At 40.4% G+C, this 20,831-nt stretch overlaps 3 protein-coding genes across 6 annotated transcripts in view; 1 reads left to right on the top strand and 2 right to left on the bottom strand.

Annotated features, from left to right (window-relative positions):
- Nucleotides 1-1,949: 1,949 nt before the first annotated feature.
- On the bottom strand, nt 1,950-2,388 carry LOC113925063 (ubiquitin-like protein 5). The gene has a single exon (XM_027599579.2). It carries the CDS (start codon nt 2,319-2,321, stop codon nt 2,100-2,102), a length of 222 nt encoding a protein of 73 aa, XP_027455380.1. The 5' UTR covers nt 2,322-2,388; the 3' UTR covers nt 1,950-2,099.
- A 2,248-nt stretch (nt 2,389-4,636) lies between these two features.
- LOC113925600 (atherin-like) lies at nt 4,637-11,611 on the bottom strand. The gene is made up of 3 exons (XM_027600116.1): nt 11,532-11,611; nt 10,367-11,425; nt 4,637-4,693 (listed from the first exon to the last, which is right to left on the bottom strand). Exons 1-2 carry the CDS (start codon nt 11,609-11,611, stop codon nt 10,555-10,557), a joined length of 951 nt encoding a protein of 316 aa, XP_027455917.1. The 3' UTR covers nt 4,637-4,693; nt 10,367-10,554.
- The window catches only part of PDS5A (PDS5 cohesin associated factor A), a 135,171-nt gene continuing 125,445 nt past the window's right edge, over nt 11,106-20,831 (top strand). For 2 of the 4 annotated variants that reach the window (XM_027597900.1, XM_027597898.1), the window contains exons 1-2: nt 11,106-11,242; nt 12,096-12,273. In XM_027597900.1, the coding sequence (XP_027453701.1) occupies nt 12,136-12,273 (138 nt within the window). In that variant the 5' untranslated portion in view covers nt 11,106-11,242; nt 12,096-12,135. Of the gene's footprint in view, nt 11,243-11,322; nt 11,457-12,095; nt 12,274-20,831 lie in introns of those variants that run through there. The other 2 variants (XM_027597899.1, XR_003520625.1) reach the window with 2 other exon arrangements.

The following is a 20,831-nucleotide window of genomic DNA, read 5'->3' as shown; positions in this document are numbered from 1 at the left end:
GTAGTCAGAGTGGAGAGTGAAAGTAGTCTTAATCTAATGTTAAAAATTTTCTGAATTTGGGGTGCCTGGGTGGCTCAGTCGGTTGAGCACCTGCCTTCAGCTCAGGTCATGATCCCGGGGTCCTGGGATTGAGTCCCACATCGGGCTCCCTGCTCAGTGGGGAGCCTGCTTCTCCCTCTGCCTGCCAGTCCCCCTGCTTGTGTTCTCTCTGTCTCTGTCTCTGTGACAAAGTCTTTAAAAGAAAATTTTCCTAATTTTACAAAATCTTATAACTGTGTGACTCTGTGAAGATCCTTCCCAGAGGGTGCTGAAACTTGAACTTCATTGGCTTCATGGTAAATCCATCTCTGCCTACCTCACTAGGTTGTTGATAGCATTAAACAATATACTGGATGTGAAAGTACTTTTTAAACTACAAAGAATTACACAGAGGTAAGACGATGATGATGATGGGCTCCCAGCCTCAGTCCAAGTTTTGTCCACTATATATATATATGCATGTGGAGATACCTAGTCAACTAGTGGGAAAAGCTAAAAGAATCCTATTTGCAAGAAAGTGGAAGAAGCTCCTGGTGAGAAAGTTTATCGTAAGAGCACAGCCAGGACTGACACATCTGACTCAGTAATGAACCCTTGGTATATACAGTAAGAGATGATTTTTTTCCAGCCAAGTCCTCCATGGACCATGTCTCTCATCCTTTGGTGGGAGTCAGTTGAGGGGTGCATTATGAATAAACACTAAAATAACTATTTCATTGAATAAACTTATAAGTCATTTGGCCAAGGAAATTTCATTGGAAAACTTTCCAAAACTCCACTCTAAAACTTCTTAGAGTTCAAAAGCCAGAGTGACAGCCTCATATCTTAAAACAGTTCAGTTGACTGAATAATAAAACACCCCTGATCCTGCTTATGTAGTTCTATGTTCAAATATGGTAAGAAGCTACTTATTTACACGAATTGCTAAATTGTTAGGCACAATTAAAGCTATGGTATTTTTATTAAAACCTTTTTTTAAAGTTAGTATATAACACGCTCCTATTTCTCCTGGGTCCTAGGCCAAGCCAATCCATTTCAAGAGTTGACATGATTGATAAATGCTGTAAAGAGGGAAAAAATAGAGCAGCAGATTCTATATTTAATTTTTTTCTATATTTAAAAAACTTTAAGTAATATTGGAAAAATCCAGTTCTACTCCATTGTTGACCCTAATTTCTCCTATATCTGGAATGGAGTCAGGGATAATAGCAGTGAAAGTCTAATACAACTGGTAGTAAAGTATCTCCTTCTCCCCCTCCTCTCCTTAGTACATCACTTGACAAATGTACTACTTCATTTTTTTTAGGGAAGTTTTAATTTTTTTTAATTTTTTAAAGCAATCTCTACCCCCAATGTGGGGCTCGAACTCACAACCCCAAGATCAAGAGTCACATGTTCTACTGACTGAGCCAGCCAGGCAACCCTAGCTCATTTCTAATGAAACACCAGAACCATGCCTCGAATAGGGAAAGCGGGAGAGGTACATCCAATATTAAACAACCATACTGTTAGCCAGTCACACAGATACACATAGTCCAAGATGTTTTGAGTCAATTGAACTAATATTTTTTGAGTGCCTATAAGTGCCAGGCGCTATTCTAGGTGTTTGGCACACAGCTGTGAACAACAACAACAAAAAAGATCCCTGAGCTCACACAACTTATATTGTAGCAGAATGTACAAAATAGTGCCTTGCTTCAAGTTAGTGTTGGATCTCCTAACTCAGAGTCACAAGGGAATAGCGGTTTGGAAAGGGTTCCTCTACTCTTTTCATATCAGCCTCCCCAACTATCAACAGGCAGGGGTCCTGCCATACAGGCCCACCATGCTGCCCTATTTGGCTATCCCTTTCACTGCCAGCAAAGAAAAAGCATCCTCACCTTTGGTCCTTCCCTTTTTTTTTTTTTTTCAACTTCTAAGATTTTATTAACATGAGTTTTTAAAAACAAGCATCCATACCAGTGTGGGGGTGAGGGTGGGAGAGGAGGGGATGGGGGGAAGAAGGGAAGAGGAGAGGGGAGGGTAAGGCAGGGCACTTGACAGGGCGAAGGAATTCTGCTCTATTGGTAATAAAGCTCCAGGTTCATCCCATCATGGATTTCATAGTCCCCCAGAGACACATGGTCCTTAAAAATCGTGTACCACTTCTTCAGGACGATCTTGTTCCAACGGGTGCCAGTTTGGGCTGCGATCAGCTTCTTAAGGTCCCCGATGGTGTCATCAGTGTTGCACTTAACGCGGACCTTCTTCCCTAGACGGTCGTTGCAAACAACCTCGATCATCCTGTCTGGAGCTCGAAACGCCTGGAACCAGCCGACGCCACAACCCTTCCCTTTCTTTTCTTTTCTCTCCAGGATACCTGCATCCTTTCCCCAGGATCCTATCTCTTTTCACCTCTGGCACAGGATGTGAGCTCTATTCTACTTTAGATGACACCCGGGGTGTGTCAGATCCTATTAGTGGAGTACATACAATCAGATTTTTCACATTACAAAACTGACCTCCCCCAGTGTGTTAATATTCTAAAAGGGTCTTGGTCCCTTCCTTGGCATTCAGGCACATTGCCAAATGCCCTTCTGTTCCCTATGGTATGTGCTATGCCCCAGTAAGGGAATGGCATACAGAGAGGAAAAGAATGTCTGTCCAGCCACAATAACAGTGAGCGAAACAGGAATGCAGATCAGGGTACAGAAATGGAGTTTCCTGTAATAATAGTTTTCTGTTCCATTTTATGGGAAAAAAAGATACTGGGTTATAAATTTTAAATTTATTAATATGTATTAAGTATTATTTATTAAAATGTGAATAATATATTCAATTTTTAAGATTAAAGAAGTCAAAAATTACATTTAAATAATTAAATTCATTGCTAATGGAGTTTTTTTTTTTTTTTACACATTGGTGGGTACATTGGGAACTCTGTGTGTGTGTGTGTGTGTAAATACAAAGACCATTGCTTTGGTACTACTTTAAGAGAGAAAAAACACTTTGGTGGAGATCTTTTAGAGGATATCCCTGGTTCATGACCCAGTAATTCTTCCTTAACCCTAGAAATTGCTACTGGACTCCCAATTCATTAGCAGTGGCTCATCTAGAGGTACATTTTGGACATGATCCTGCCCATCTGGCCTCAACTGATTAGACCACATGGGCACCTGGAAAGACAGATCATAAACAATAAACATAATAAATAAATTATTTAGTATATACTTGATAAATGCTATGGGAAAAAGGAAACAAATCTGTTGTCTTTAGCATTTGGGATTTGGACTAAGAAATTCTAGTTTAGTCTAGACTGATCTAAGACGAAGGAGATCTAGAGTCAGAAGATGAGGGGTGGTTCTCTTCTGCGTGCTATGTGAACTGAAAAGCAAAGAAGGGGGTCTCTTCAAACAGCAAAGAATGAAGCAGGTGTTCAGAAGGAAGCAGACTGCATCCTGATGGTTTTTCAGTTCTTACTTCCATTCCTTTCTTGAGGCATAGCTGTAATTTTTGCTCTTGGGTTCCCTGAGATATTACCTAGTATATCTATCTATCTATCTACCTACCTACCTACCTACCAATCTATCTCTTGCTAAAGCCAGTTTTAATTTCCTTTGTTCCTTGCAACCAAAGAGAACAAACGGCAATAATGATAATAATATCAACAATTGTAGCCAATATTTATTAAGCCCCTACTAGGTGCTAGGGACTGTGCTAAGTACTTTAGGTATTTTATCTCATTAGATGTAGATTTTGTCTGTAACATTTTAAAAATAAATTTGTTTTCCAATTTTAAATATCTTGGAACCATTTTTTTCTGAACAAACTTTTTTCAGAAAGTTTGGAAAGTACATGAAAGTATGAAGAAAGAGAAAAGCCTATCCCATAACCTCATTAACAAGAGAGAGCCAAGGTTAACACTTTCTCCTTGCTCACACCTAAGAAAATTCTTATTTCCCCACCATAATCCCAAGTCCATTATCTTCTATCCAGACTTCTGGTTTCCAAATTAGAGAGTTAAGATAGCACAAATACATGAAAATATAGTAATAAAAAAACAAGAAAACTAAAACACCTGTTGAATTCAGGAACAATATCTTGTCACCTCTGCATCCTCAACATTTTTCTGCCAGATAGTAAGTGCTAAGTAGTTAAATGTATCAAAACCCAAAGGTTCTCAACTGGCCTCTCCCCATTGTATTTTTGAAAATACACATAGAGATGAAACTAACTTCCATGGAAAGTTCTAGCCTCAGTATGTGTTTGGCTCAAATCAATCACTGATTCTATACTTACAGTTTTGAAATTTAAAGTGGCTTTCAGATTGACAGCCCTGAGGCATTTGGGGTACGTTCAAACACCAAAGGTTCCCCATTATGTTCCCTATCCTGTGCTTTCTAAAGACTGAAAAGATAACTGATATATTTTAGAAATATTTTCAATGGAGTGGACAGAAAAGGAATTTTCTGGTTAAGTTTCAATTTGTCAAAGAATTCAATTAACAGGAAACTTCCTATCCCCTGAAAATCATGATAAATCTTAAGTATGATTAGAAGGTGAAACAGTTCTTGGGGCACCTGGGTGGTTCAGTTGGTTAAGTATTCGACTCTTGATCTCAGCTCAGGTCTTGATCCCAGGGTCACGAGTTCAAGCCCTGTGTTGGGCTCCACGTCTACAAAAAAAAAAAAAAAAAAAAGGTGAAACAGCTCATATTAACTTTTCTGCAGATTCCCTGCTTAACTTTCTTTAGTCTCTGGATAAGTCTATGCATAATTGTACTCCGAAGAGTTTTTCCAAAACAATATCTATCTAGGTAGCCCACAGTCCAAGAACTATTCAGTTTCTGGAATTACTTGAAAAAATTCAGAAGGCAAAAGTTGTACAAATTCTTGGCACATTCCTTGTACAATTCAGATAGTGCTGGTTACCAGTTGTAATGTGGTTACATTTCCAGTTAAACCAGAAATTTGAAATTCAGCTACTTATTCCGACAGTCTGCCACAGTTATTATAATGACACTTGATGGTTATAAGTCATAGAAAATATTGCACTTATAAAAATTCTTAATAAAGTGAACATAAAAGAATTATTTGATTATTAAACAAGCTGACTGTGACTTCGGTCCATTCAATTTTACACAACCTCGTTTAGCACATTATATCTCCTCATTCTTAAACTGCTTTCAAAATTCCAGTTTTGGACTTTTGCATATAAGCTGACAAATGAACACTTTGAGCCAAAGCTTGGCGAAGCTGGTTGCCAACGAACAGTTCCATTTTTACAGTTTCTCCATCGTAGTTGTGTAATTACTTAAATATTTGCTTGCATATTGTTCTTATTTCCTAAGAATGTGAGAAAATGGAAAAATGAAAACGCACATTCTAGAGATAAATTGAGGCTTGGGACGACTGAAAAAAATGTAGAAATAAGATAAACTGTTGGTCACAGCTTTAGAAATATTCTACAGGTCTCTTTCAAAAAAGCACAGGGTTAGGTCCAAAAACGAGAGTGATGAAATTTGTCTCTCAGAAGGTAAAATGCTTTTGCTTTCTTACAGCTACTAACCAATCTACATTAAGATAAATTTTACACATGGCTGGTGTTATAGTTTCCTAGAGCTATTGTAACAAAGTACCACAAACTCAGAGGCTTAAAAGAACAGAAATTCATTCTCTTACTGTTCTGGAGGCCAGAAGCCCAAAATCAAGATGGCAGCAAGGCCATATTCGCTCTGAAGGCTCAAGAGAAGAACCCCTCCTTGCCTCTTTCCTTGCTTCTGGTACTTGCTGGTCATCCCTGGCATTCCTTGGCTTGAAACTACATCATGCCAATCTCTATTGTCACCTGGCCTTCTTCCCTGCATATCTCCTTATAAAAATACCGGTCATTGGATTTAGGGCCCACCCTAATCCAGCATGACTTCATTTTAAGTAATTACACCTGCAAAGAACTACTTCCAGATAAGATCACATTTTGAGGTTCCAGGTGGACATGAATTTGGGGTACTATTTGACTCAGTAAAGCTGGGTTCATGGATCATGATTAAGATTTCATCAAGTCCAATTGTTCATTCTAAATCAAGTCATATTTGGTGGTTAACAGAAATTTACTCAAATTAGCTCAGGTAAAAGGGATTTTACTGTAAGGAAACAATTCTTATGGGGAGTCCAAGCAAGACAGAACAATCAGGACAAAAATTAGGACACATCGGGTTTCCTTAGCCTACACATATGTAGATAGTTAAAGACCGTTACTGTTTTGCATTGATATAATTCAGCTAAACATTCCATCTGTTGCTGAGTCTTCATTCACAGCCTATCTCATGATATTTTGTTTGGCTCAGCTCAGCTTATGGACTGCATTTTCTTGGTTCAGGTGCCACTGTAGGCTCAGTCAGGTGTGTGTGTGTGCGCGCGCATGTGCGAACACGCGTGAGAGAGAGAAAGAGAGAGAGAGAATATGTAAGGCTGAGATAGGAACCACTCTCTTAAAAGAGTTTGCAGGAGGGGAGGCAATTATTATCCTCTCTAATATGTTTCGATAAATAAATCTCTTCTGCCTTTAATGTAGTGAAGAAGTATTTGTCATAAGTTTACTTTCTTAATTATTTTAATCATATAAAACAACAGGAGTCTGGCATCCCAAGCTTCATAATAAAAATACACTGGAATGTGATTGTTCAAAGTTTAATTACCGTGAAAATTCTTTCAGTCCTATAATCATTTATCGTCTTAATACTAGCAGTTTGAGGAAGGAAGCAATCTGAGAAAATACAACTCCAAATAATTTCTCATTTTACCACCACTATTAGAAAAAAATTATCGGGGGGGGCAGAATTTCTTTGACTTTGGGGGATATAATTTCCAAAAATATTAAATTATAATACTATTTTTTCCAATTTCTTGAGTTTGTCATCTTATTTTTTTTTCTCTTCTGCAACTCAGATGCCCTGAATTGGTTTAATCATCAACCTTGGGTTATAAACACATTCCTCATTGGTGCATGGACTCTCCTTATTCATTCATACATTCATTCACTTATTTAATGAACATATGTGAAGCCACCATTCTGCCGAAGACTAAAGCTTTAATAGGAATATATCTACCTGTGTACTCATTCTCCCATCTTGTCTCCCTGTGTTCCCTCCTTCCCTTTGTACTTCAGGGGTAACCACTACCCTGAACTTTGCTTTTGAACGTTATAAACAAATTATCATATTATGTCACTAAGATTTACTCATGTTATTTATACTTGTAGTTTCTTTCATATTTTGAAAATATTTAGTTATACTTTGTTTTCCCTGCTAGTTAAATAATACTTAATTTTGATTAAACAAATTTAAGAAAGCTGATAGGGGCACCTGGGTGGCTCAGTCGGTTAAGCGTCTGCCTTCAGCTCAGGTCATGATCCCAGGGTCGTGGGATTGAGCCCCGCATCAGGCTCCCTGCTCAGCGGGGAGTCTGTTTCTTTCTCTCCCTCTGCCCTTCCCCTGGCTTGTGCTCTCTTTCTCTCTCAAATAAATACAGAAAATCTTAAAAAAAAAAAAAAGGAAGCTGATATAACTAATGATGATGCAGGTCAGCCTTCACAGTTTAAACTGAAGAGAGATTGTGCACGGAGACTAAGATATTAGAATTCAAATAAAGTCTTTAAATTACTATGACAAACAAGTTAATCATTAACGTCTTGGTCATATACACCAAAATGATTCAGACTTCATATTTTTTGTCTTTATCAGTCATCAGTGAAACATGTCAAACTTATTTAGTTCAGTAGAAATAGATAAATTATTATTGTATGCCTAAATATATTTCAATTTTAGCAAATCTAAACCAAGATGTCAGTGGTATCTGGAAAAACACTAAAATAAAGCACCATTTTTTTCAAGTTTCATAGTGATTATGACAGATGGTTAATTTCTGTGACCAGAGGTACACAGATGATTCATATGTATAATTTGTGAAAATACTCAGATTTAGCTAGTTCATTTCAAATTGAAGAGCAAATAAGTAATTTCAGATAAACAGAATAGACACATTTTAAAAACTGATTTAAATATCTTAAATATTTTTGCATTTTTATGTTTGATTATAGTTTTACCTTAGTCCAGTTTCACTATGCACAGCTTCAGTCTCCTATTACCCCAATTCATCATTTTAAACTATCACCCTGCTCAACATCTGTAGCATTCAATATGAACACAGTTTATCTTCTAACCTCATCTTCTGTCAATCACTCCTCCAAACCCTATACTGTAGAATGGCACTGTCCAATATAATAGTCACCTAGCCACATGTGGCTAGATTTTAAAATTAAATTAAAAATTTGGTTCCCTGGTCATAGTAGCCACTTTCAAGTGTTATATAATCACATTTTTCATCATCTTCACTTTTATTACCTGGTCCTTATTACCATCTCTCCTTGGGATTTTTGTAGTTGTTTTATACTTGATTACCCTAATTCTTTACTTGCACTTCTACATTGTTTTCAACCCAGCAGATAGAATGATTCTTTCATTATATATACATATATATATACACTCATATATATATATATACACACACACACACACACACATATAACTTAGGTAGAGCCTAGTATATACCAGTTACTATTCTAGGCACTTTACAAATGTCAACTTATTTATTCCTCATAATAACCCTCAGAGATAGAAAATATTATCCCTGTTTCACAGATGAAAGGAAAATAAGGCACAGGAAGACTAAGTAATTTGCCCAAGGTTGCCTGGCTCATGGAACATAAATCGTATCATGTCACTTCTCTGTTTAAACTACTTCAATAATTCCATCTCAGTCATAGTACAAGCTGAAGTCCTTCCAAAGACCAAGGGCCTAAAAGGCTACATGTGATCTGCATTCCTCTTCTACTCCATCTTCCTCCATAGCAATTTATTTATTCTCTTGTCTGTCTCTCCCCAAATTAAGTTCCACCAGGGTGGTTAGGGATTTCTGTCCCCTTCTCCATTACCAATTTTTTTCTAAGTGCCCAAAACGATGCCTTGCATAGCAGGCACTCTAAATAATCATTGCACAAATAAATGTATCCCTCTCATTTACTGCAAGTGGAAACAAATGTTTAAGAAAGGAGGTTAAAAGCAGAGATTTCAGAATTCCTGAATTTTAGAAGTGTATAAATTCCATTTATTTATTTACTTATTTATTTGTTAAATTTTTGGGGGGAGGAGCAGAGGGAGAGGGAGAAAGAATGGAGAATCTTAAGCAGGCGCCATGCCCAGTGCAGAGCCCAACACGGGGCTTGATCTCACAACCCTGGGATCATGACCTGAGTGGAAATCAAGAGTCAGTCCCTTAGCCAACTGAGCCATCCAGGCGCCCCTAAATTCAGTTTATTTATGTGTTGTAATCCTTAGGGTTTACTAATCTTGTGAGTGTTTATAAAGTCAAACAATATTAACAAAGTCATAAATTGTGTAAAATTAAAATTGCTGAGCATATACAAAACTCCATTTAATGATGGGTAAATTACTCAGAGAAAAAATGAAAACAAAAAGCACCACTCTTTTGTTATTTAAATATGGCAGATTAAAAAAAAAAAACAAAACACCTTGAGAGGGAGCACTTAAAAGAGAGTAGGTTTTGGTCGGTTTAATTGTTTGGATGAAGATGAACCTAAATGGATTGTTGGCTACTCTAAGTGCCCGAAAACAAAGCACTGACTTTTGGGCATTTCTAGCAAATGAGCAACTATGGCCAGTTCCATTCCAAGATGATTGCTCCCTTGTGTAATACCTGAAAAACAATTCAGTGAGTACAGTACCTTTAATATTTTTCAGACCAAGTAAAGGATGTGGAAAAGACCAATGGATATCCATCAAGAATAATAATCGAATATAATTTTAAACTATGGTAGTGGTCAATTTCAAAAGCTGAATGCTATTTCATATTACTGTATTCTTTTTTCAACTTCATTTTCTGATACATGTGCACCTGAGGTTCATTTGCTTTATTTATTTTTGTACATTAAACTGCTCAAATCCACTGCATTGGGTCTTCCTTTGTATGAAAGAAAAAGTTATTCTGGGTATATTTAAAACATTTTTAAGAAATATTTTTATTTCCATATTCACAAGAACTATCTAGCTAATTTGTAAACATGCTTACTTCTGGGTGTCACTCAGAGATCCTTATTCTCTAGGTTTGGGAGTGGAGCCCAGGAACCTACGTTTCAGACCATTCTTTGAGAACTACTCGACTCAAAGCTATTTTCATATTTTGCATCTTTCAAAATATTAATTTTAGAAATGCAAAGAGGGGAAGGCAAAAACTCTGGTGGCTGTCAGAGGGAACAAGAATGAGCAGCTCACGTTGTGTCATGTTGTAAAACTTTTCCTCAGTTTGCAGATCTTCTGTTCCTGGGGAGGAAATCAGTTCATTTTCACCGAGTAATCAACCGTCTTTCAACCACTTCTGTCCATGTCTCTCAGGATGACCCCCAAAAGTCATGAACTCATCTTCGCGGCATAACGTAAAGCTCAGTTCGTCCTGCGTGCCCTCACAAGGGCCTCTGGGACCGGGTTCTCTTCCCGCCACAGGGGCCCCTCCTCTGCTTGCCCTTTGGGTCCAATCCTCCCAGAGGCGCAAGTCTTGGCGCCAACCGGGTGGCGGCGCTGTCCGCCTCGCGCGCTGCCGCCTCGGGCCCGAGGGAGGCGGAGGCACGGCCGGCGGAGGAAGGGGAGGGAGCGAGGCGCGCGCCCTGCTCTCGCGTGCTCTCGTACCGCTCGCGTGACCGGCTGGTGTGTTCGCTCAGGGCCGGCTCCCGGAGGCACGGACGGCCGGGCGCGCGCCGCTGCAAGGGGCGTCCGGCTCCCGATCGGCGGACCCGGCCGGCGCGAGGTGTGGGCGGGCGGGCCGCGGGGGTCCCGGGCGGACACGGGCACACACGCTCCCGGAGGAGCCTTCTCTGAGGCTGCTCTTCCTCGGCCAGACGGAGAGCGGCAGTGTCTCCCCGCCCAGCGCACACTCGCCCCGCGTCTCCCCCCGCGGCGGCTGCTCCTCCTCGGCACCGCCAGCCCCAGCGCCGCTCCCGGGCGGGCGGCGGCGGCGACGGCGGCGGCGGCGGCGGCGGCGGCGGCGGGACCCGCGGAGCCGCTTTGTGTGCAGCCCGACGAGGGGCGGCGGCGCAACCACCTGACAGAGGCCCGGGCGCTCGATGCACCTTCCGCCCGCATGAGGAGGAGGAGGTAAAGGCGGCGGCGGCTCGGCTCCCGCCCTCGGTTGGTGGAGGGAGGGGACGGAAGGGGAGACCGGGGAGGGGGGGGACGGCGCGGGACCGAGGCCCGGCGGGGCTGCCCGGAGGTGCCAATAAGGCCTCGGCAGCGCCGGACGGCGCCGAGCAGTCGGGGGCGAGAGAGCCGCCAGGGTCCCTCCGCCGAAGTTGAAGGAACAAAATGTGAAGTGCGGAGCCGCGTCAGCCGCTTCCTGGCGTGGGGTTTAGGGTGGAGGGCGTCTTGTTTTCCCCTCCCGCGGGACAGGGGAGGGGCGGGAGCGTGGCGGGGACGCCTGGGGTCCCGAAGCTCGGCCCGGCAAAGGCGTTCGTTTGCCGGAGCCATCGCTGCGTATGGGTCCGGTTGGGTCCCTAGTTTTGCGGCCTAAGCCGAGCCCTATAGGCCTCGCGTCTCCTTTCCCGGAGGGGACTGGCCGGGCGGGGGACTCGGGGCTGCTCTCCGACCGAGCGGGGGCCGTGAGGGCCTCGCCGGGCTCGGGAGGCTGCCAAACTTCGGACCTCGGTGCTTGGGGGTGGATTTCATTGTGAAAGGCGAAATGGGAAACTCCTGGCGCTGCTCGGCGCTTCCCGCGGCCGCGGCGGCTGGTGCCGGAGAGCCCCGTGGGCCCGCGGCTGGCGGGGCCCGCGTGAGTGCGGGTGGCGGGGCGGCCACCAGGGTCTAGGCCAGGGGAGGGGCGAGTGGCGGGGCCGCCGCCGAGTCCCCGGCCTCCCCGGATAAAGGGCCCTTTGCAGATTAGAGATTTTTGAAATGAAAAAAGAGGTTACAAAGTCTCCCTTTTCTCGCTGAACTTTTGTTTTCTGACCGATAGAGGCCGGTAGAGGACTGTGAAAGAAAAGTTGTCCCCCAGGATGGACTTCACCGCGCCGCCCAAGCCTGCCACGGCCCTCTGTGGCGTCGTGAGTGCAGACGGGAAGATCGCTTACCCTCCGGGGGTAAAGGAGATCACCGACAAGATCACCACGGATGAAATGATCAAGCGACTGAAGGTGAGCGTCTGGACACAGGGTTCACACTTCAGAACGTTTGTGGTAGGAGGTGCTCTCCTGTGGTATTACTGCACTGCTAGGCCTGGCCTTTACAGTTTCACCTCCCGGGTTATTTTTTTTTTTTTAGGTATCATCTCGTTTTTTTACCCTCTCTGAAAGGTATTGTTCTTTCTTGGCTGTATCTTTGAATAGTTCTGGAGGGATATAATCATGGAAAATTAAAAGGAGTGTGCCTCTTTTTTCAACCATAAGAATTTAAGTGCTTTTTTAGAACTTTTTTCTAGAAATATTCATGAGAGTACTGTTCAGAGTAGCTTACAACCTTAAATGTAGGCAATAGCTTGCCTAGCAGGGTTCCTATTTCCATTAATTTCTGAGGAGACCGATTTAATCAGCAAAGCATTTTATTTGTCACAATTTTCTAATATCCAGAAGCTTAAATACGAATTTAGTATGGTTAAACATTGACAGAATGTACTGACTTCAAAATTCAGACTTGAAGTAAGGTGATGATTTAGGTCCACATGTTCAAAGGGGTTTTCAAGAGAGAATATTTAGCTCTTTTTAAGTTAGCTTATTTAAACCATGGTGACCCTAAGATCAAGGTTGTAAGTTTCAGGCTTGTATTGGTCAGATTTTTGCTTTCTGTTGCATGGACATAGATTGTGCCCGCAGCCTTACAAGGTAAGTGCTGTTCTTGTTAAGGGATCAACTTGATGCAGTGGTTCTCAGCCAGGGCATTTTGTTTTTCTTTCTTTCTTTCTTTTCTTTTTTTTTTTTAAAGTAGGCTCCATGGCCAGTGTGGAGCCCAGTGCCGGGCTTGAACTCACCACCCTGAGATCAAGACCTGAGCTGAGATCAAGAGTTCAACACTGAACCAACTGAGCCACCCAGGTGCCCCTCAGCCAGGGCATCTTTGACCCCCAGGGAACATTTGTCAGTGCTGAAAATATTTTGTTTGTGACAACTAGGGCTAGATTGGAACAAGGAAAGGAAAAGACTTGAAGCAGGGATTCCAGCTAGGAAACTGGTAATAGTGTAGGTGAAAGATGTTGAAATCTTGAAGCTGGGCTATGGTAGTGGGAAGAGAGGGTAGGGAAGGAACCAAGAAATGTTTCAGACCTAGAATCAGACTTGGTGGGAGGTGAGGGAAGAAACAATGTTGACAGTGTTTCTACCTTGGGCAACTTGGTGAAATGTATTTTTAGGGAATGATCTTGCCCCTTTGTTCTAGAGCTTAGTATAGTGCCTACTAAATGTTTATGAAGTTGTGAGCCATTAATGAATATTTAAAGTATTCCTTTACCTTAGTTTTTAAAATCTAATGAGATTCTGCAATTTGTTGCCTCTTTTGAAGGAAAAGGACACAATACCTTCCATTAAAATAAACTTGATACTAAAGATTATACACGAGGTGAGGTGCTTAATTGATGCTTCTTAAGGTTATAGAGAGTGTTTGGAGATACTGAAAAAATGTGAAATACAAAGCTGTTAAGTAAACAATTTATAGATCTTTTAATTTTTATTTTCATATCAGGAGTATTGAAATCTTGAATTCAAGTGATGGATAATCTGGTTAAAAAAGTTACGACCATATGTACTTTTTCTACTTGTGGATAGATTATTAGAAATGCTGTTATATAAGTGGACATATAACCAAGTCTAAAATGAGCTTTGGGTTAGGAAATCATTTGTTATGAGTTCTTTTGGAAGTTAAAATTGACATACATATTAACCAGTTTGAATGTCCTGCTAAAATTTTGCTTTTCTCAAGAATCTTAATGATTTTTCCCCTTGTTTTTCTAAGTCTGTTTTGACTTTGTGCTTTCTAGGGATGCCTGGTTAGTTAAAGTAGTACTGTCTCATTGGAAGCATAGATTTTTAACCATGTTTAACTATTTTTGATAATTCTTGTGTTTATTAGACCCTTAATTATGGGCAAATTTTATAAATTCAGTAGTTTTTTTTTTATTATAACATAGCAACGATGTTCAAATGCTGTATAAATGCAAACAGCTTAAAGGCAGGTAAAATCTTAGTGGAATTCAGAGATGTTTGGTCCCTTCTCTTTAGTTTTCAAGAATGGGACAAACATTTTTACAATAGAACCATAATTTTAGAGTTAGAAGCATCTTAAAGGAAATTCTAGAACTCCCTGTATTTCACAAATGAGAAAATTTAGGCCCAAAGTGGCCAAGTAACATGTACTAAGATCAGTCATAGAGTGGCTTAGTGGCAGAGCCAGGGCAATAGCATACTTATTTTCATTCTTAGAGCTGATTTTCTTCAAAGGAATCTAAGTAGAACTAAGAAGTTGTGTTTTTATTATGCAATTGAAAACAGTAAAGTGAAAAGAGAAGGGAATCAGTGAATTACTTTGTTCTTTTGCAAGGAGATAATAGGACGGCATTTTTTTTTTGACATTAGAAACAATTGTAATGCTTTGAAGCTTTCTTGAAAATGGTTCTTAGGGGCACCTGGGTGGCTCAGTCATTAAGTGTCTGCCTTCAGCTCAGGTCATGATCTCAGGGTCCTAGGATTGAGCCCCGCGTCTGCTCCCTGCTCAGCGGGAAGCCTCCTTTTCCCTCTCCCACTCCCTCCTGCTTGTGTTCCCTCTCTCGCTGTCTCTCTCTCTGTCAAATAAATAAAGTCTTAAAAAAAAGAAAATGGTTCTTAGAATATGTCTTTGGAATAGCTAAGGTATACTTTTGTATATATATTACAGGTTTAAATTTCAGTTTCTGAGGAATTACTTTAACTATTCTTATGTCCAGTCACACTGGCCTTCGATCAGTTCCTTGAACATGCCATTTCTGCCTAGACAGATGCCACATTACATAACCCATATGTGTACTCTTCTTCTCAACTTCCTTTGTCATTCATTTGTTCATCTTTTGTCACTCATTTGTTTTTCTTAAGGGAAGTCTCTTAGATTCCCCATTATGTGTTCTTTTAGCTCCTTCATATCATTTATTACAGATGTGATGTTACACTTATGCATATGTTCATGAATACAGGTACCATCTCTCTCTTTGTTTATTTTTGTACCCTGCCAGCACCAAGTTCAATGCCTGGCACATAGTTAGGTGCCCAGCAAATATTTGGTCAGTGGACAAATGAATATTTTGTATTAATATTAGATTAGAAAAAATAATAATAGTGGATTAGAGAAATATTTGTATATTTGAAATGAAGGATAATTTGAAAATATTTTGAATTGCAACTAAGTCTTTACCTGAGATTGCATACCAGAGAGATAACATGGATATTTAGAATTTTAGAACCAAAAGGTAGCTTAGAGGTTATTTGGTTCTGTTCTCATTTTCCAGATGAAGAAATGGAGTCTGAGATGTTGTGATCAACCCTAGTTACAGAAAGCTGAAAACTCACTAACAGTTTGTTGCTTAGGGTTGCCTGGCTGGCTCATTTGGTAGAGCATGCAACTCTTGATTTCAGTGTCTTCAGTTCAGGCCCCCTGTTGGGTGTGCAGCCTACTTTTTAAAGTAAATAAACGGTTTTGTTACTTAGATAAGTTACAATTATATATTAATTTTAGAACTATTAAAGGCCATACAAAAGTTATCTGTTTGAAAGGACAGATTGTTTACTACCAATGTTACATTAAGTATCAAGATCTGTAGTTCACAAATAGCCTTCTTTCTGTATAGTTAAGGATTCTGAAACTAATGTAGCAGTCATATCTGATAACTTTTATAACACATTCAAAAAACACCTATAAACAGTGCTGTACAAAGCTCCATTAAGTGCTTCTGCCCACAGTTTGTTATACATGTCGGTTTCAAATCATGTATTAATATAGAACTGCATGCCACTCACATTTTATTCCTTCTTTTCTTGCTATTTTAGAAAATTATAAGGTAATTTATAAGTCCTTATAAGGACTTTGGAAAGTCCTTATAAGCCTTCATTTTTAGAGAGAGGGACGGACCAGTTGAAGATTTAAGTATTTATTTATTCAAGTAATGTCTGCACCCAACCTGCAGCTTGAACTCACCACCCTGAGATCAGGAGTTGTACACTCGAGCTGAGCCAGCCAGGGGCCCTCAAGATTGTTTCTTATATACACTTCTTATTATCTGGTGTCAGAGTTCAGTACCCCAGACAGTTCTCTGGCTATTAACTTCATACCCAAATTTTTTTTTTTTTTTTTTTTAAAGATTTTATGTATTTATTTGAGAGAGAGAGAGAATGAGAGAGAACACAAGAGGGAAGAGGGTCAGAGGGAGAAGCAGACTCCCCGCCGAGCAGGGAGCCCGATGTGGGACTCGATCCCGGGACTCCAGGATCATGACCTGAGCCGTAGGCAGTCGCTTAACCAACTGAGCCACCCAGGCGCCCCAACTTCATACCCAAATTTGCCATACTCATTCAGTCACAGAATCAAAAATTCTTACTACTTTTGTGCTAAGAATCAGGAAAGATTAAATAAATAACAAGGTTTCATTGTTCTGAATCTGTCCCCCATTTTTCTCCCACCAGGTGTTATTTATGGTTTTTTGTGTTGTTGTTGTATTTTTCTGTCACCTTTCTCCTTGTGTCAACCATTCCCTCTGCCGCACACTCTCACTTCTGCTGCCTGTAGTATAGCTTGTTTGATGTAGTTCGGAATTAGGATGTGGTGGCTTGACTTAAGGTAGGGCATCTCTCTTTTCTCATCAAATGTAGGTTGTGAGAGGGGAAGAATAGATTAGGGGCAGGAAGGCCATGAAATCTTTTCCTTCTTTTCCTCCAGGTGGATCCCAGAAATACCTACTTTGGTTATAATTATTTTCACTTCCATAAAAGATTTTTATTTATCCCTAAATGCCACATAGGATGCTAATTTTACATAAAATTCAGTATTAACTTCCAGTCTAAAATCTGTTTGCATATTTTATTTTAATATTTGTATTAAATCTTCTTTGCAGAAGATTCTGCTAGGAAATTAAAAAATTAAATAGGCAAGATTTCTTAAAATGAAGCCCTATAATATAGCCAATATGTATTTGGGAAGTAATGCTAACTGTAGCACAGTTCTTATTTTAGACTTGCATTTGTGTAGAGGAACTGTTCTGCTTATTTGTTGCTGTGTAACAAATTACCCCAAACCAGTGGTTTAAAACAGCAGTTCGGGTTTTTTTTTATTATGGTAAAACAGATATAACATAAATTTTGCCATTTTAATCTTTAATATTTTATTCATTTATTTATCAGAGAGAGTGTGCACAAGCAGGGGGAGTGGCAGGCAGAGCAGGCAGAGGGAGAAGCACACTCCCCGCTGAGCAGGGAGCCCGATGTGGGACTCCATCCCAGGACCCTGGGATCATGACCTGAGCCAAAGGCAGACACTTAACCGACTGAGTCACCCAGGCATCCCCATTTTAATCCTTTTTAAGAGTAGTTTTGTGGTATCAAGCGCATTCACGTTGTGCAACCATCACTACCATTCATGTCCAAAACTTTTTCATATTTTCCAACTAAAACTTTGTACTCATTAAACAGTAACTCTTGGGGCACCTGGGTGGTTCAGTGGGTCAAATGGTTAAGGGTCTGCCTCCAGCTCAGGTCATGATCTCAGGGTCTTGGGATCAAGCCTGGCATCACATCAGTCAGGCATTGCGTTGCATCAGGCTCCCTGCTTAGCTGGAGTCTGCCTCTCCCTCTCTGTTGCCCTTCTCCCCGCTTGTGGGAGCGCTCTTTTTTTTCCTCTCTCTCTTTCTCAAATGAATAAATGAAATCTTAAAAAAATGGTAACTCTGATTCCCCCTTCCCCTGGCAGGGGCAACCACCTTTCTACTTTGTGTCTCTGAATTTAACTACTCTTAAGAGCCTAATATAAGTAGAATCATAATAGTGTTTGTCCTTTTGTGACTGCCTTGTTTCACTTAGCATAATGTCTTCAAGGTTCACCCATGTAGTATGTGTCAGAATTTACTTTTTAAGGCTAGATAATATTTCACTGTGTATATATAAAGCATCTTTTGTTTATCCATTCATTTGTCAGTGGACATCTGGGTTGCTTCTACCTTTGACATCTGCCACTTTTCTTCTTTATCTCACAGTTTTGTGCATCAGGAATTTGGGCAGGCTTGGCTTGACTTGAGTATTCTTCTCCACGTTCCTTACTGTGCTCATTCAGTCATTCACCTGGTGTCTAAACTGGTCTAGAAGATCCACACTGGTTTCTCTCAAACACTTTGTGCTTTGGTAGGAACAGCTGTAAGGTTGAACTCACCTGGGCCCTTTTTCCTATCTGTGATATAATCTTGGGGCTTCTCTACATGGTCTCTCTCGCAGGGTAGTTGGACTCAGGCTCTAAGACACTGTGGAGGAATTTGCCAGTACTTTTTAAAGGCTTGGTTCAGAATTGGCAATGTCACATCTATCTTACTCTACTGGTTAAAGTACTTATGGCCCAATCTGCATTCAAGGGGAGAAAAAAATGACTCTACTTCTCAATGGAAGAAGAAAGAAAGAATTTGTAGCCATCTTTAATCTATCACAGGAGCTCTTTTGACAAGTCAGAGTATACTAACTGTAGACTTTGTAGCAGTATTCATAAATTTGAAAAACACTTAATTTCAAAAATAATAGCATATATTTGCAGCCAACTCACTAGATTTGTGAAATTTATTTTAAATACCATAAGAAAAATTCGTAGGAATTTTTTTATGTGCTAGGTAGGGAGAAATTATGTGGGAATCTCATGATTTGATCTTAGAATCCTGTTTCTTTTATTATTTGAATTTTTACTGGAGAATATTGCTGGCTAATTATGATGTTTTTTCCACTCCCTCCTCCTTTTTAAGAATTACCTCAACTTTTTATTTTGAGACATTTCAGACCTCTGGAAAAGTTGGAAAAAATTGTACCTTCACCTATATGCCTTCATTTAGGTTTACCAGTTGTTAACATTTTGTCACCTTTGTTTGCTTTTGTTTCTCCATACACACACAGAAGGAGACAGACATGATACACTTTTTTGTACTTACAGACATCAGGACATTCTCCCTGTGAATGCTTCAGTGTTCTTCTTAGAACAGTGATTGTTACCGCACTCCAAACTTAACATTGGTACAGTGTTATCTGTTATATTGTCCATAATAAAGTTCTCCCAGTTGTCCTAAAAATGACTTTTAATTTTTTTATTTAATTATTTTTTAATTTTTCACTTTTTATTGACATACTGTTGACACACAGTGTTACATTAGTTTCAGGTATGCAACATAGTGATTGCATAGGTCTATATGTTAACATCTGTTACCATACAAGGGTATTACAATATCAGTGACTATATTGCCTACGTTGTACCTTTTATCCCTGTGACTTCTTCATTCCATGATTAAAATCCTGTACCTCACATGCCCCCCTCACTCATTTTGCATTTATCCCAGCCTCTCCCTTCTGGCAACCATCAGTTAAAAATGACTTTTTTAAAATTGGATTTTTTCCTCTATCCAAGTTTCAATATAGGATCATTTGCATATGTCATGTCTCTTTAGTCTCCTTTTTTATTTAATTTATTTATTTAAAGATTTTATTTATTTGACAGAGACACAGCAAGAGAGGGAACACAAGCAGGGGGAGTACGAGAGGGAGAAGCAGGCTTCCCAAGGAGCAGGAAACCCTTGTGGGGCTCGATCCCAAGACCCTGGGATCATGACCCAAACTTGAGGCAGACGCTTAACTGAGCCATCCAGGCTCCCCTAGTCTCCTTTTTTAAAGATTTTTATTTATTTTAGAGAGCACATGTGCATGGGGGAGGGAGTCAGAAGGAAAGGGAGAGGAAATCTCAAGCAGAGTCCCTGCTGAATGTGGAGCCTGATGCAGGGCTCCATCTCAGAACCCTGAGATCATGACCTGAGCTGAAATCAGGAGTTGGAGGCTTAACTGACTGAGCCACCCAGGCACCCCTCTTTAGTCTCCTTTTTAATCTAGAAAGTTCTGGGGTGCCTGGGTAGCTCAGTCATTAAGCGTCTGCCTTCCGCTCGGGTCACGATCCCAGGATCCTGGGATCGAGCCCTGCCTCGGGCACCCTGCTCAGCGGGGAGCCTGCTTCTCCCTCTCCCACTCCCCCTGCTTGTGTTCCCTCTCTCACTGTGTCTCTCTCTGTCAAATAAATAAATAAAATCTTTAAAAAAAAAGTTCTGTCACCGTTGTTGGAAGGGGGGGAGTCATTCATGATGTGACATTTTTGAAGCATTGGTCTCATAGGAGTGCCATAATCTGTTTTTCTCATTTCCTCGTGCTTAGGTTGAACTTTTTTTGGTGTGTACTTTACCATGCAAGTGGTGATGTATAGTTAGTTTCCTTTGCGTCATCAGGAGGCACAGAATGTCATTTTGTCCTGTTGGTTATGCTAAGTTTGATCACTTGGTTACAATTGGTCAACTCTTTCATTGTAAATATACCTTTCCCAGCTTTGCAATTACTAAGTAATATTTAAAGTGACAGTTTGTAAGAATAATTTGTTTTCTTACAATTTTTACTTAACTGTTTTAGTATCCACTTTGGTGATTATAAAATGTTGCCTTTTTTAAAGTCTATCATTCCTTCTA

Source organism: Zalophus californianus, chromosome 2 (genome assembly GCF_009762305.2).
Source record: "Zalophus californianus isolate mZalCal1 chromosome 2, mZalCal1.pri.v2, whole genome shotgun sequence".
Lineage (NCBI taxonomy): Eukaryota > Metazoa > Chordata > Mammalia > Carnivora > Otariidae > Zalophus > Zalophus californianus.
This window is presented reverse-complemented; position numbering and strand designations above follow the sequence as displayed.